This window comes from Octopus bimaculoides, chromosome 9, assembly GCF_046866305.1.
Source record: "Octopus bimaculoides isolate indiv1 chromosome 9, ASM4686630v1, whole genome shotgun sequence".
NCBI classification, from domain to species: domain Eukaryota; kingdom Metazoa; phylum Mollusca; class Cephalopoda; order Octopoda; family Octopodidae; genus Octopus; species Octopus bimaculoides.
The window spans coordinates 70,456,955-70,474,454 of NC_142936.1; the positions used below are offsets into that span (position 1 = coordinate 70,456,955).

Here is a 17,500-nt window from a genome sequence, read left to right on the forward strand (position 1 = left end):
ACTCTTGAATACTGTCCTGATGTCATATGGGCCACATATCTTTTGTACCTTTTCAGAGAGGCCTTTCACATAGGGTTGACAGACTGTGGACAGTTTATTGGTTTCATCCTCTCTTTTCTTCATAAATGGAGTGGATAGCATGTTTTGGCGGAAGTTGTTACTTAATAGATTGTTATTTAGCTTGCTCATTCCTTTATGGTGGGTATCACGATCGTAACTTATATTCTTTGCTCGATGTTTTAGGCATTGAGCAATCCTTCTCTTTACACTGTATGAACGGTGGGAACTGAAGATGAAGTATCGTCCAGTGAAGGTCGGCTTGCGGTATATGGATGTCCTGAATCCACACATTATGCGTGTTATTAATACATCTAGGAATGCTAGCTGATTGTCTTTTCCTTTTTCCATTGTGAACTGTGGGGATGGCTTTACTGAGTTCACATGATCTAACAACACTTGGACATCTTACTGGTGGGGTCACCAGGAAGATGTCCAAGTGCATATATACATACATACACACATATAGAGAGAGAGAGAGAGAGAGAGAGAGAGAGAGAGAGAGAGAGAGAGAGAGAGAGAGAAATTATATATATATAGAAATTTAATGAATTTACATTTAAACAGGATATATTTTGATAAATATATATGTGTGTGTGTGTGTGTGTGTGTGTGTGTATGTATCATCATCATCATCATCATCGTTTAACGTCCGCTTTCCATGCTAGCATGGGTTGGACGATTTGAGTGAGGACTGGTGAACCAGATGGCTACACCAGGCTCCAATCTGTATATATCATCATCATCATCATCGTTTAACGTCCGCTTTCCATGCTAGCATGGGTTGGACGATTTGACTGAGGACTGGTGAAACCGGATGGCAACACCAGGCTCCAGTCTAATTTGGCAGAGTTTCTACAGCTGGATGCCCTTCCTAACGCCAACCACTCAGAGAGTGTAGTGGGTGCTTTTACGTGTCACCCGCACGAAAACGGCCACGCTCAAAATGGTGTCTTTTATGTGCCACCCGCACAAGCCAGTTCAGGGGCACTGGCAACGATCTCGCTCGAAAATCCTACGGGAGCCAGTCAGGCGGTACTGGCAACGGCCACGCTCAAAATGGTGCATCTCATGTGCCACCCGCACAAGAACCAGTCCAGGGGCACTGGCAACGATCTTACTTGGCTTGCCGGGTCTTCTCACGCACAGCACATTTCCAAAGGTCTCGGTCAGTAGTCATCGCCTCGGTGAGGCCCAATGTACGAAGGTCTTGCCTCACCACCTCAGCCCAGGTCTTCCTGGGCCTACCTCTTCCACGGGTTCCCTCAACTGTTAGGGTGTGGCACTTTTTCACGCAGCTATCCTCATCCATTCTCACCACATGTCCATACCAGCGCAATCGTCTCTCTTGCACACCACAACTGATGCTTCTAATGTTCAGCTTTTCTCTCAAGATACTTACACTCTGACTGGTATTCACATTGACATTACACATCCAACGGAGCATACTGGCTTCATTCCTTGCGAGCTTACGTATGTCCTCAGCAGTTACAGCCCATGTTTCACTGCCATGTAGCATGGCTGTTCGTACGCATGCGTCATACAGTCTGCCTTTTACTCTGAGTGAGAGTCCCTTTGTCGCCAGCAGGGGTAAGAGCTCTCTAAACTTTGCCCAGGCTATTCTTATTCTAGCAGCTACACTTTCAGCGCACCCACCCCCACTACTAACTTGGTCGCCCAGATAGCGGAAGCTATCGACTACCTCTAGTTTTTCACCCTGGAATGAGATAGAAGTTGTTTCCTGTTTGTTTACAGTCTTTATTGCACCTGAACATCTGCCACAAACAAAAACTAACTTGCTGGTTAACCTGCCTTTGATGTTGCTGCACCTCTTATGTGTCCATAGCTTGCACCGGGTACATCTTATAGAGTTACTACCTACTCCTTTTCTACATACTGAGCAGGGCCATCTACCTGAAGGGGTTTGTGTTTTATCTACCTTCCTACTTATTAGGATTTTGGTTTTAGCTAGGTTGACTCAAAGCCCTTCAATTCTAGACCTTGCTTCCACACCTGAAACTTCTCCTCTAGTTCTGATAGTGACTCCGCAATTAGGGCAAGGTCATCAGCATAGAGGAGCTCCCAGGGGCAACCTGTCTTGAACTCCTCTGTGATTGCCTGGAGGACTATGATAAATAAGAGGGGGCTGAGGACGGAATCTTGGTGGACCCCTACCTCTACCCGGAATTCATTGCTGTACTCATTTCCAACCCTCACCTTACTGGCAGCATCTCTGTACATGGCTCGCACAGCTCTCACTAACCATTCTTCTATCCCAAGTTTCCTCATTGACCACCAGATAAGGGATCGGGAGACCCTGTCAAAGGCTTTCTCCATGTCAACGAAAGCCAGGTACAGAGGTTTATCCTTAGCTAGATATATATATATATATGTATGTATATGTGTGTATATATATATATATATATATATATATATATATATATATATAAGCAATGTTAATTCTCTAAATGAGGTATTAACAGTAACTGCACGATAAAGTGAAGTATATTGCCACTTAAATGTGGCTGACCCCGAGGGGTGGATGTTACTGTTGCTTTTAGCCCCAGGAGGACATCTCCTCCAACTGGCTTATCGACACACTTGTGTCCTGTTTGTTTTGCCAAGGGAAGTTATCCCTCTCATCGCTGACGAAGGGAAATAACCCTGAAACTCGGGTCCGTTCGTGCTATAGATCACGATGAGAGGGATAACTTCCCTTGGCAAAACAAACAGGACACAGAAGTGTGTCGATAAGCCAGCTGGAGGAGATGTCCTCCTGGGGCTAAAGGCAACAGTAACATCCACCCCTAGGGGTCAGCCACATTTAAGTGGCAATATACTTCACTATATATATATATATATATATATATATACATATATATATATATATATCATCATCATCATCATCAACGTTGTTTAACATCCGCTTTCCGGGAAAAGAACCAAGGTTCATGTTCATGAACTCATCGATGAAAATCCACTGTCACATATTTGAAAATTGGTTATGAAACACGTGTAGTTGTTTTATTATCATTATCTTATGATATTTACTTTGTATTATATTATACTTATTTATTGTGCTTTTACTTATTAATTTTTCTATATGTGACATTGGATTTTCATCGAGGAGTTCATGAACCTTGGTTCTTTTCCCTAAAACTATATATATATGGAATTTATTGCATTTTTTAATTTTGGAATCTATTTTTTTCAAGATTTCTATTTTTGAATCATTTTTTAATCTATTTTGTTTTTTTCTAGTTAATTTTACTTTGTTTTTGTTTATTTTCATATCATTAAAATGGAATGTCACGTTAAGAAAAACGAACATTTTCGATACCTCCTTCTTTTTGCTTTTAATCAAGGTTCTAAAGCCATAAAAGCTATTCACAACATTTGTGCTGTGTATGGAGAGGGTGCCATAGCTGAAAGAACTGCTTGTGATTGGTATGCCAAGTTCAAAAATGGAAATTTTGATCTCAAAGACACACCTTGTTCTGGCCATCCAGTTGAGTGTGATGAAGAGCAATTAAACCAACTTTTGCATGAAAATTCTCATCAAACGACAAGGGAACTGGCAGAGAAAATGGAATGCTCCCACACTGTTATAGAGAAGCATCATCACTCGATAGGAAAGTATGGAGCATAGGTTCGGCATGCTTTAAGTGACAATAACAAAAATCAATGAGCCACAATCTCCGCTGGTTTGCTTGCTTATCACCGCTCCACTCATGGTCACAACCAACAATTTCTTTACCGAATCGTTACTGGCTGAACTATGTACCCTCACACAAAAGACTGCCACAATTGATGGACCAAAGTTGGCCACTACTGCCACCCATCACACCAACGCCATTCCTACTAATAAATATGAGAGGCCTGCTACAGAACAACAGCAAATGCATAATTGCACACCTGAAGAATATTTCTGTGTGCAATCAAGCTATATGCATTGCACTTACAGAAACACATCTATCTGAAGACATAAATGATGTGGAGATACACATACCAATGTATGCTATCTTCCGTACAGACAAGGAAAAGAAGTCACAGTGGAGTTGCAATGTACATTCACGAAGATGTCACACCATTAACCCTGTTATCAAACTCGAAGTCAGTGTGTGACACATTTGTAGTACATCTAAAGCAACTTGATATAATGATATGCACACTATATCACCCACCTGATGCCTCAAATCATGATGTGGAAAATTTGTGGAAAGCCTCAGTGCGATAAAAGAAGTACTAACACAACTGAATCAACTTACTACTATGTTCTTGATGGGTGACTTCAACTTCCCCAACATCAGGTCACCTGAGGGCAACATAACCCCAGGAATGACACATAAAGAATGAAATCAAGCAGAATCTTTACTTGATCTTTCGAAAATGCTATTCATGGAGCAGATCATACTCTCTCCAACCAGGCACAAAAATATCCTGGACCTCTGCTTCACAAACAATGTGGAAATTATCCACAATATAAATATATCACTGACAATATTCTCAGACCATAACATTATAGAACTGACAATGTATGGCCCAGAGTTAACTAAAGATAAACTCCGCACAGATGGTGTTCAAACCCTATCCAGCCTAAATTTCTATAAATCACTTGAAAAACAAATGCTCCCGCAGGACTGGCTTAAAGGCCTCTCTATGCAAGACATATATATGAAACTCAATAAATTCATGTCAATAATGCAAACCATATGCATTAAATATGTCCCAGAGAAGAGAGCCAATACACACAAAAACATCATTCCCCGAGACAAGAGAATACTCATGCGGCAGAGAATAAAGATCTTGAATCATTTAAACAAACACCTCAATGACAGTGTGAAATCCCACCTGACAGAGGAACTCTTCAAGACTGAAAATAAACTCAAACTCACCCATGAAAAAGAAGGAGAATAAAGAGAAACCTGGGCAGTCAAAAATATAAAAACAAATCTTAAAGCCTTCTACACGTTGGCAAAGGAATCTGCCTCAGTACGCTATAAGATAGGGCCACTATTTGATAAAAATGGCTCACTAACTGCAGACCCAGGGAAGATAAGTGAAGCACTAAACAAACAATTCCAAAGTGTTTTCACTTCTCCACTGGAAAATATGCAAATAAACAAACCTGATGAGTTTTTCAATGTAATAGATTTATTCAGAAAAGAGGCAACCATCGATTACATCAACATAACAGAAGAGGATGTAATATCAGCCATTGATGAGATCAGATCAAACTTAGCAAGGAACCCAGATGGACTCCTGGCTATTAAAGACATGTAAAAAGGCTCTTGCAAAGCCACTGCAGATACACTTTCAGAGTTTCCTTGCATGTGGTAAGCTTCCCAACATGCTAAATGAGGGTATAATATGCCCTGTCCATAAAGGAGGGAGCAGAGCAGATGCTAAAAACTACAAGCCCATCTCTCTGACCTCACATGTCAGCAAGTCAAAGGAATGCATTGTCAGAAAAAGGCTAATCACATTCCTAGAAGGAAACAACCTTCTCACAAACACGCAACATGGCTTCCGTCCAGGGAAGAGCTGCCTCACACAGCTGCTGCAACACTTTGACTGGGTATTGAAACAACAGCTAAACCAGTCAGCTGTAGACGTGATATACTTCGACTTTGCCAAGGCCTTCAACAAGGTTGATCATGGCATCATATGTCACAAGTTGCGAAAACTTGGTGTTACTGGGAAACTGGGAAATTGGCTGCATGATTTTCTGAAGGATAGGAGTCAGACAGTTGTAGCCAATGGTGCTCACTCTGAAGAGACACTAATTCTCAGAGGAACACCACAGGGAACTGTACTGGGGCTACTGCTATTTGTGGTGGCCCTCTCAGACATGCCCTCTGCGCTACAGTCAGCCAATCTGACAAGTTATGCTGACGACACAAAAGTATCGCAGGCAGTTAGGAACCCAGAGGACATCATAAAACTGCAGAAAGATCTTGTTACTTCACAAAAAACAATACTGGAAACAACACCAAATATCATGTTAAGCACAATAAAACAGCAAATTTTATTTGTATTCACTTATTTGCTATAATTTATTGTACTTAACATGATACACATAAAATAAGTATCCGAAAGTCCTCTCCCCACCCCAAGATTTTCCCTGCAAATTTCTTTATAACCGTAATGTATGACGTTTGAAAGGTATTTATATAAAATCTTATTAAAAAAGAAAAGACCCATTTCCCAAACAGTTATGAGAAAAAAAACATCGGATCTTGTGAATTTTCCGAAATCCCCACACCCTCGGAAAAGATTTTACCCACAAATTTCTTTATAATCGTAATCTATGCTGTTTGAAAGGTATTTATATAAAATTTCATTTAAAAAGACCCATTTTCCTAAAAGTTATGAGGGAAAAACTCGGATCTTGTGAATTTTCCGAAGTCCTTTCCCTACCTTACCCGTTGCTCTCCGCGCATTCTTGTTTTTAATATTCGTCTTCTACACATTTTTTTTACACCTATTAATTAGACTGGCTTCTTTTTTTTGGGGGGGGGGGGGGTGACCGGGAGTTAAATTGTATATCAACACTCATTGGTTAATAATTTGAACTCAGAACATAAAGACAGACGAAATTCTGCTAAGCATTTTGCCCGGCACGCTAACGATTTTGCCAGCTGGCGGCCCTTCAGTTAATACTAAAAATATTTAAAGGAGAGTGTGAAGATGAGTCTAGTAGCAGAGCAAATAATGGTCTCTAATTTAAACAAAATACTATTAAATTTGAAGAGAAGGGGAATAGTCTATATATAAACCCCACTATTTAGGCGAGTCCTTAATTTTATCGACTTCGAAAAGGATTGAAGGCAGGGTTGACTTTGGTGGGATTTGAATGCAGAATGTAGACACCTTGGGCAAGTGTCTTCAACTATAGCCTCGGACCGACCAAAGCCTTGTGAGTGGATTTGGTAGACAGAAACTGAAAGAAACCCGTCGTATATATGTATATAGTGTGTGTGTGTGTGTGTGTGTGTGTGTGTGTGTGTGTGTGTGTGTGTTTGTCCCCCCCCCCCCCCAACATCGCTTGACAACCGATGCTGGTGTGTTTACGTCCCCGTAACTTAGCGGTTTGGCAAAGGAAACCGACAGAATAGGTACTAGGCTTACAAAGAATAAGTCCTGGGGTCGATTTGCTCGACTAAAGGCAGTGCTCCAGCATGGCCAGTCAAATGACTGAAACAAGTAAAAGAGTAAAGAGAGTGAGTCGGAACACTACTGACGTTCTAGCGATTCTCGTAATTCACCGCCCTCTCGCAGCGAGCTTCTAAATTAGGATTTTTAAGCAGGTAGCTTTCCATCCTGAAAAGATGAAAGGGATAGTTTGGCCTCGGTAGGATTTGAACTCAGAAGGTTAAAAAAAGCCGGAAAAAAAATACAAGGTATTTTGCCCGACGTTTTAACGGTTCCACTAATTCACCACCGTATAACATAGCTAATAATTAACTTCTACGATACGATTTCATCCCACATTTGAATACATATCAGTTAGGTCGATGGTACTTCTGAGAAAAGCCTCCTTATTTCAACTCAAAATCAGTAGATGCTCTTTATTTCTATAAAAATAGAAAAGGAATAAAAAGCAAGAATATATTTCTGAATAAAATATTTACGGAGTTAGTATATAGACTGTACCCTTAACAGTAAAACAAGTTTACCGTTTTGTCTATGTAATGTTTAACTTTATAAAAAATAAAAGAAAAAGAGCGAAAACTATCGACAATACCTGGATCAGACGTCAGAAGGGGTTCAACATCAATTACTTTGATGTTTGGTAAAGCATTCTGCACTAAACTGTGGAGATGTTTAAATTCACTAAGAATATGAACAGCTGCAACACGAGACATGTTTACTTCTCTAATAAGATACGGCTCTTCTATAAAACATAAACGTTATGTGAAACTGTTCTCAGAGCAACTTCCCTTTACTTCTTCACGCAAATAAACCGGTGTATGTGCGACTGTGTATGTATGAAAGTGTGTGTGGACTTGTGCGCGCAAGTGTATGGATGTGTGTATGTGTGTACGCGCTAGGGCATGTATCCATGAGTGTGTGTGCATGTGTGGGTAATGGACATGGGGGTGTTATAAATCTACAGATTATTATTATTATTATTATTATGGAAGCGACGAGCTGCCAGAATTATCAGCGCGCCGGGCAAAATGCTTAGTGGTATTTCGTCCGTCTGTACGTTCTAGGTTCAAATTCCGCCGAGGGTAGAGATGGACTATATGTAATCTGAACCTTTCCCCCCCTCATTTATTAATTTTTTTTACGGAATCCCACGTTTTAGGCTATGGAGATTCCGATTCTGAAAAAAAAATTTTTGAAAAATTTCAATTCCCCCACCACCACCACCACCACCAAGCAGGCTATTTACATGCTAGAAATAACAGCCAAATCTCACAAAACTAGTGTTAGGGTTAAGTTTAGGGTTAGGGTTAGGGTTAGGGTCAGGGTTACGGTCAGGGTTAGGGTTAGGGTTAGGGTTTGAGTTAGGGTTAGGTTTACCCTGTGGATCTATATAAAACCGGGGGGGGGGGGGGTCGAAATTTTGAAATTGAGATTTTGGAAAAAATTTTTTCAGAATCGGAATCTCCATAGCCTAAAACGTGGGATTCCGTAAAAAAAACAAAATTTAAAAGGGGGGGTATACCCAGATTACATATACTCCATCTGCACCCCGCCGAGTTCGACTTTACTTTTCATCCTTTCGGAGTCGATAAATTAAGTACCAGTGAAATATGGTAATCGACTAGTCCCCTCCCCACAAATTTCAGGCCTTGTGCTTTTAGTAGATAAGATTATTATGAAAATAGAGGCAGGGAGTTGGGTGAATTGTTAGAACGCAAGTCAAAATGCTTAGCGGCATTTCTTCCAACCGTACATTTTGAGTTTAAAACCTACCGAGGTCGACTTTGCCTTCCTGAGTCGATAAAATAAGTACCAGTTCAACACTGGGGTTCATGTAATTGACTTAACCCCACCCCCGAAATTGCTGGCCTTGTACCAAAATTTGAAACTATAATAATAATAATTATTATTATTATTATTATTATTATTATTATTGTTGTTGTTGTTGTTGTTGGGAAGAGCGACAGGTCGACGACGGTAGCGGACTTTAGTTCACACCTGGATGGTCTGCTGCGGTTCTTGGCAGCAGACGCGAGCTTCTGCGAAAAGCCAATAATGGCCACTGAAATACGAGAGGCGATGAGCAATTGCACAAATCACAAATCACCAAGTTATGGATGGTTTGCCCTATGAATTCTATGTATTCACGCCAGATTTGTTTGATGACCTCTTGGCAGATGTCTACTGCAAGTGGTAACAGAACAGCAGAATTCCTAGTGCTGTTAGCTGGGGTGTGGTGAGACTGCTGAGAAAGGATGCCAACAATGGGGACGTGCTTGGGAATTTTCTGCCCATGACTCTGCTAAACACAGAGTTTAAGACATTGGCCCAGGTTAGCGAATATGTGAGCGCTTGTCGTTGATAGTCTGGTCGGGGAAGCACAAACCTGCGCAATCCCAAACAGGTTTATCCACGACAACCTCCACCTTATGCAGTACATCATCGAAAGGGTTGGGACTAAAGCTGGCTTCAGTGAGGTCATGATCAATTTTGATCAGTCAAAAGCATTTGATAGGGTCGACCATTGCTACTTGGAAGCTGTTTTCGGACCCGTTTCCAGAAGCTGGATCACTGTAATGCACAGTGGTCAAAGTAAACAGCCATCTATCGGAACCGTTTGGCATCGCACGCTTGTTCCGTTAGGGCTGCCCGCTGTCACATCTGTACATGGTAGCTCTTGAGCTGCGGAAGTTGGAACAGTTGAGGGGCATCCTTTTTGAACTGGGACACAGGAAGGCAGTGTCAGTATACACGGACGACGTTAACGTCATGGTGTCGGATGCCACCGAAGTGGAGACGGTCAGCTCCATTCTAAAGGAATACAAGTCGGTTGCAAGGGCCAAAATCAACACCGACTTGCACCTGCGTTAGCGATTGAGCACACGGAGAGGTAGAACGATACGGTCGGACACTGGGCTGATGGACCTGTTAAACTGCTCAGGGGCTGGTTCGGTCCCGACCTCCAGGTGGATAAGAACTGGGACAAGGTGGGGAACAGGGTGGCCAAGTCTTATCCAGAAATGAGCAGAGAGGAAGCTATCTTTGAAACCTCAAGTAGAGATGGCGAATGCCCATACCGCCTCCGTCATCATTTGTCTTGCCCCAGCTACCGTTTGATCAGGTTGGAGTGTCTCTTGTTTATTTTCTTGTGGAAGGCACGTGTTCCAAAAATCAGGCGATCAGTCTACTGCCAGCTACCACTGGGTGACGGCTTAAGCATGCTGTGGATTTTGATGCACAGACACGCACTCAGGTTGTGCCACCTGCAACGATTTCTAGACGGTAAACGTGTGTATGTTCTGTTCGTGAGGAACATCTTTCTGCTACTCATCTCTTTGACAGAGCTGCATTCCTGGGGCGCCTAGCACCGTGAATGTCAAGCGCTCACTGTTCTCTATCAGTCGGGCAATAGGATCGGTGGATATTTCACTTTAGCTCAATATATAGAGGAATAGTGGCGGAGAAGTGCAACGACGTCCTCAGGGAGACCGGACGAAGTTGAAAGGAATGAGGACAGAGACATTCCTCTTTGGTAGAGCCCTCATCGAAGTTTCACTTGAAAAAGAAAGCAAGGGTGGATAGGGAGATGCTGTCCTCGAGTAAATTTATTAAAAGGTGGGTGGAAGTTGTGAAAATGGTTAGTATGGATAGTACCGCTCTAAGTGTAGACCCGTGAGTCGGAGGAAAGGAATTGGAGAGGAAGTAGAAGCTTCAGCGAAGCAGTTCTTTGCGTTGGAAACAACAACTTGTATCAGCATTGGATCAAAGAACTGGCTCAAAGGTGGTTTTAAATGGTGCAACGTGATGGCCTCTACTATGAATGCTAGGCTGCTTTTGTTGTTACGTGACGAATAAAGCAAATAAGTTACCAAAATATTGCAAAACTTGTGACTCAACACAATATTGATGTCGCAATTTATTTAAATACTAGAGTGTTATTCATCATATGACGGGTAATTTTGAAAGTATACTTTTGCCATTATGTGTAATACCAGAGAATGTGGCATACATACAATGATTATAATTTAACTGTAGTAACGCCTGCGCATGCGTAGAATTAAACAAGCAAGCGTTTCCCGCTCAATTCATTTCTCTTTCTCGCTGGCCAGCGATTGAGCATGGACGTGTGTTTAAGCTGTCTCTCTACATCTTTCGGACTTACACTCGACAGCTCGCTCACATCTATAGAACAACGTCCCAGCACTATGCTCATACACACAGAAACGGTGGAGATGGAGTATATGTAATCTGGGTATACCCCCACTTTTAAATTTTGTTTTTTTTTTACGGAATCCTATGTTTCAGACCATGGAGAATCCGATTCTGGAAAAAAATTTTCAAAAATCTCAATTTCAAAATTTCGATTCCCCCCCCCTCCCGGTTTTTATATAGATGCACAGGGTAAACCTAACCCTAACTCTCCATAGCCTAAAACGTGGGATTCCGTAAAAAAAAATTAATAAATAAGGGGGGGGGGGAAAGGTTCAGATTACATATAGTCCATCTCTACCCACAGAAACGTTCCAACAAGTAAAGATGTTTATATATTTACCATCTGAATAAATGTTGTTTGAGTTGTTTAGTCTGGAGTTCAGCGTTCCGTTATTCTTTAATTTTATATAGGAAAGTCAGGTATACAATCTAAAGATGTATAACCCACTTTCCTATATAACTTTATTAAATTTTTTGCTTATGCAAAATAATGAACTGAAAACTAATTTTCAAAAGAAAGAAGTTTATTGCCTTAAGGTAAAAGTTAAATGAAACAAAACATTACCGTACATATACATTCTTAACACGCTCCTGCAGAACATGATTATGCTAATTCAGTGATTCCCCATCGGTGGGGCCTGGAAAAATTGTGGTGGACGTGGAATCCAGCATATTTTCTTCCTTTTTTTTTTTTTGTTGTTGTTGTTGTTGTTTTTTAAGTGAGACATAGAATTGTGAAAATCTTTTTTTCACAGCAAACATACTACACCTATACTCAGCCTAACCAAACCAATCCCTCCAGCCAAGCATATTGTGTGAAAACTGCTACAATATAACGCTGTTCAAATGCCCTAGTGTGGATATTTCTTTAAGGAAAGCTTATAACTATGAAATATTATTGAGACGTCACAGTCTGCGACTTTTTTGCTCCCTCCCACATCCTGGATGCTGCAATAAATGGGAGGGTCACTGCTTCCATAGCCAAATGAAACAAAATACTGAAGTATCAGGACCTGACAGTGAACTCTTTCTTCCAGCCTGTGACATTTGAGACGTTCGGAGGGACTGGGCAACTAACCGCGAAGTTCTTGTCATCGTTGACAGCTCGCCTCACCGATGTGTCAAGTGATGCCTGAGAGGGCGCTTGGCTTTTCCAATGCCCTTAGCTGCGCCGTCGTCCGTGGTAATGCCGCGAGCGTGCTGGCTTACTTCAGTAGGTTCTGTTGAACCTTGTAGTGTGCGACCGGTTGAAGTGCTTTGTACTGCATTGTTGTTGATGTTTTTTTTTTTTCTTTTTCCTCTTTCTTTCCCACAAATGGTTTCAATACAGTTTTAGCAGGTAAGATTTGAAAGAATTAGAAGAAAGTTCTCCAGTAATTTTCTTTCATGTAAATAAATGTTTATGTTAATTTACGAATTTGCCAGCCAAATGACAATGTTTTAAAACTTAAGGTTTTTTTTTCAACCATCGGTGGGGCATATATTTTTGTGGAAAGTCATAGTGGGACCTGAGGAAAATTAGATTGGGAAACATTATACTAATTGCAAGCGTATTTTGTCTGTAAAGAACAACTTAATTCTCATTTGAATAACCCCTCTCTCTCTTCACCCTTGTTACTGTGTCTGTGTATATAGAGCAATCATTGCCTGCCACCTCTCATGTTAACTCTTTCTCTCTCTGTCTCTCTTATTCTCTCTCTCCACTTCTCTATATGAGTAAAGCGTTATAAGAGAAATCAACCAGCCAACTAATCAAAGTTTTATGTTATTTTTATCGAGAAATGATACAAATACTTTTGGAATCGTCCGAAATATTTCTGAAATAATAGTTTTTCGTTTTATTTTTCTTGGTATTTCAGATCTAAAATTTTATTGACCTCTGACAATCCCTTTAAGTGTATGTGGAGATTCTTTGTTAAGGTATAATAAGTTTGCTACACATTTGGTTTGCAGCTATTTGTGTAATTCCTATCAACTCTATTTTGGATGCTTGTCTCCTCGAATATTGGATCGTGATACCTATTATTATTATTATTATTATTATTATTATTATTATTATTAAGGCTGCGAGCTGACAGAATCGTTACCACCTTAGGCGAAATGCTTTGCAGTATTTTGTCTGCCGCTACGTTCTGAGTTAAAATTCCGCCGAGGTCGACTTTACCTTTCATTCTTTTGGAATCTATAAATTAAGTACCAGTAAAACACTGAGGTCGATGTAATCAACTAGTCCCCTCCCCATTGCTCCGATCATCTGCATCAAATATTTCGGTCAAATCTGAAATCTCAATTTTTGAGGATAAAACGGATTTTTACTGACATAGGGGATTACTAGAAACATGCAAATGCTTTCGTACATAATGTCAAACGTAGTTACAGTGAATCACGATTAAAGGAAATAGCAAATGACATAGCTAGGATTAGCAAAGAAAGTCAAACTTTCACGCATTATTTTAGCAAAGTACAATATATGACAATATATGACAGAATTCCTTCAGTGATTAACAGGCACCGAAATTTTGCTGGCATTTCAAAAGTGTTACATAGAAGTTACAAGCGTGTTGCCGAAAAATATCTTTGTTTCAAACAAATTTTCCCTCCTATTGTAGCTTTAGACGGAATAAAAATATAAGAGAACTATTAACCTCTACTTCTAACTCCAAGAAAACTTACATTGCAGTTTCTGCATGCTGTACCTTGAAAAACAGCCATAAGAGAAGTAAACCATGTTCATTGTGCAACAACATGAGTGAAGTGAATTCCATCAGGAATCATAACATTTCTGTTATGATTCCCATTTGGTGAATGCTGCAGAATGCACGAAACACAACTTGATTTATGTGACGTCAGGCACAATAACAGTAGTTCGACAAAACTTGCCAAACATTTTGCATCAAACGGCTGCAATTTTGAAAAAGACTTGATAGTGCATATTCTCAGAAAATATTCTGAATCTGTTATATTTTCAGTACTCAAAATGCATGGGGAGAGACATGTTTGCGAGTTATTAACATCACGCCCTGAAGGAATGACTAAAATGACAGGCGAATTCTATTATTTTTACACAAAATTGATTAAATATTATTTTTCGTCTTTTTCTTTTTGCCAGTTGTAAACTTGAAAACTGAAGACTTGATGATGTCATTCCATCAAAGTGGGGGCGGGGCGCTGGTTGCCCTCGCTCATATTTTGCATTTGAATTTTCATGTATCACTTTTCATTTTGAACTCGACAAAGACAGGCTAGCTGTCTAAATATCGTTCAACCAATAAAATTGCATTGTGCTCTTCGTATTGTCTATTTACCTTTGTAAAGAGTTACGTCAATCCTTTTAAAATATATTTTTTAAATTTATTATTGTTATTGAGGCGGCGAGCTGGCTGAATCGTTAGAACGCCGGGGAAATGCTTAGCGGTACTTCACCCGTCGCTATGTTCTGAGTTCAGATTCTGCTGAGGTCGACTTTGCTTTTCATTCTTTTGGAGTTGATAAATTAAGTACCAGTGAAACTGGGAACAATGTAATGGACTGATCGTCCTCCCCCAAATTTCAGGTTTTGTGTCTTTAGTAGAAAAGATTATTATTTCGTTCTGTGTTTGGTGTCTATCTTCATCCTTTCATCGTCAGCCTTTGCCACTCCTCCTTGCGTTTTTTACCGAAAGCTCGCTCAGTACTTCTTCACCAAACTGACACCCTCCATTCACATCATTGTCCAGAACAGCTCAGTGTCACTGCACACTGCATCTGATTCCTCTTATACCCAGGTTTTCGTTCAAGCTCATCTGTACTTCGTAACATTGCACATCCAGCAGAATATGCTCACCCCATTTCTTTCTCGCTTTCCACTCATCCTCTTCATACAATGACCATGTTTTGGTAACATGCAACATCACCCTTCACTCGTAGAGAAAATCGTTTTGTTACCAACAGACATATCTCATTGAACTTTCTCAACGTCGTTCTTACTCTGGCTGCAATGCTTTCGGAGCTACCATTACCTCTGTTGATTAGGCCACCTTGGTATTAGCAGCTCCCAGCTACGTCTAGGAGCATTTTAATGTATTTACATTTTGGGTGTTCTTATCACGAAGTACTCCTATGCGTCTAACACATATGAAGTCCTCTTGTCAGCGTATCTGTGATCCAAATACGTTACTTGGGCACTCGTGGCTACTAGACTACAATGTGTGTGCGTGTGTAATCGTCTATGGTCATTGTATCGTGTTCCTACCTAGAGACCTGTTTTGTGTGTATGTAATCTATCAAAAGTCTTAATAAATACCGAAAACCATCTAAGCAAATTTTCTTAATTAGTTGTATTAAATCAGTTACTTTCATAAACTTGGCTGATCTGTTTGATGTCTCTCCAGTTATTTCTTTCTACAGCAACTCCCTACGTCGCCCTTATAACAGTTAAGCATAATACTGCACTTCTTGTACCACTCAAATGACTAACGCATCCTACTTTGCTAAGTATTTTCAGCATATTACTAACTACCCCTGCCTCCATACCCTTAATGTCTTTTTCAGTAGTATAACTAGTAATTTCAATAGTTGGTCCTTACAGAGTTTACTTAAGGTTGTTCATAACATCAAGTGTGACAATCTACTCGTAGCAGTCTTCTCTCTCTCTCTCTCTCGCATTTACCTCATTCAGTAACATCTTGTAACATTTTCATGCTGCTTTCTTCCCAACATAGCAAGGGTAGGAGTACTGCTATCATTATGTATTCACTTTTTACAGAGTGTTCTTTCAATTTATACCAGCACACTGCTTTGCAATTCACACCTCTTATTCTCAGGTAACTTGCTAAATACACCTTACATATCACTTTTCTTCTAGTTACCTGTTATTGCTTTTTGCACTCCCATTCTTCCAAGCCTGTCCCTTAGCTTTTATGCCTCTATCTACTGTACCATTTCACCATGTTAACTTCCACAACTCTAAAAAGTGGCTCACAGGAGCTTCTTTTCAAAGAAACTCCATTATTTTCTGTGCTATAGGTCTCTTTCTCCAATTCGACATACACATAACCTGGTACTTTTGGACGACAGACCTTTCAACTCTCATTCCTTCCTACTCTAGATTGTCGTGTATCTGGGTATAACTCATATAACTAATACCACTAATCACATGTGTCAAATGGTACAGTCTTCCCCGGAGAAAGACAATCGCAACAATCTTATCACATTTTGTGATAGGAAATAGTCTACTTGCCTTGTGTTCACTTGAATGACAGGTGATTGGTCATTTCCACCAATGACCATAACCTCCATTTACATTGAAATAATTATCAAGATGTAGAATAAAGTAAAACAGTGTGGCCAAGTTGTTAGGGTATTGCACTCACGGTCACAAGACCATGGTTTCAATTCCCAGACCTGGCGGTGCGTCGTGCTCTTGAGCAAAACACTTCATTTCACGTTCTCTGCAACAGACTCGTGTCCTGTTCAGTGGGCAATATTGTGGTCTTCGTCACTCACACATCACGAAAACTGGGTAACTGGCTGGACAAGTCTGAGGCCATGAGACAGCAATGTCCAGGGATAGATGATGATGCTGAACATGTCAAAGTCACCAACCGTGAGAAAGAGGTTGCTGCCATCAGTTATCAATGTAATCTGCTTGTCTCATAAAAACAGTGCTGACTGTGAATGGAGATCAAATGTTGCTGAACCTGTCACGTACACTGGTTGAGTGGTTAAGAAATTCATTTCCCAGCCACGTAGTTTTAGATTTAATCCAACCGAATTGCACTTTTACGATAGCCGTGGGCCAACTAAACCCTTGTGAGCACATCTGGTGAATTGGAAACTGAAAGAAGCTTATGTATATAAGAGTGAGTGAGCATGTGTGTGCACACTTGTCTTGACATTGCACAATAATTGTAAATAAATGTTGCCATCATGCAAGTAGTGTCATTCGTTTCCAATCATCCATAACAGGTCCAACCACGAGGAAATATTACCTTGCTTGGAAATAGGTGAGAGTTGGCAAAAACAAAGGCATCCAGCTGTAGAAAATATCTTAATGAACTCCGTCTGACTCATGTAAGCATGAAAAGAAAACGTTTAA

At 40.4% G+C, this 17,500-nt stretch overlaps 1 protein-coding gene across 1 annotated transcript in view; it reads right to left on the reverse strand.

Annotated features, from left to right (window-relative positions):
* The window catches only part of LOC106868047 (uncharacterized), a 29,078-nt gene extending 21,021 nt beyond the window's left edge, over positions 1-8,057 (reverse strand). The window contains exon 1 of the mRNA XM_089357682.1: positions 7,805-8,057. Within this exon, the coding sequence (XP_089213808.1) occupies positions 7,805-7,925 (121 nt within the window). The 5' untranslated portion in view covers positions 7,926-8,057. The remainder of the gene's footprint in view (positions 1-7,804) is intronic.
* Between the last annotated feature and the right edge of the window lie 9,443 nt (positions 8,058-17,500).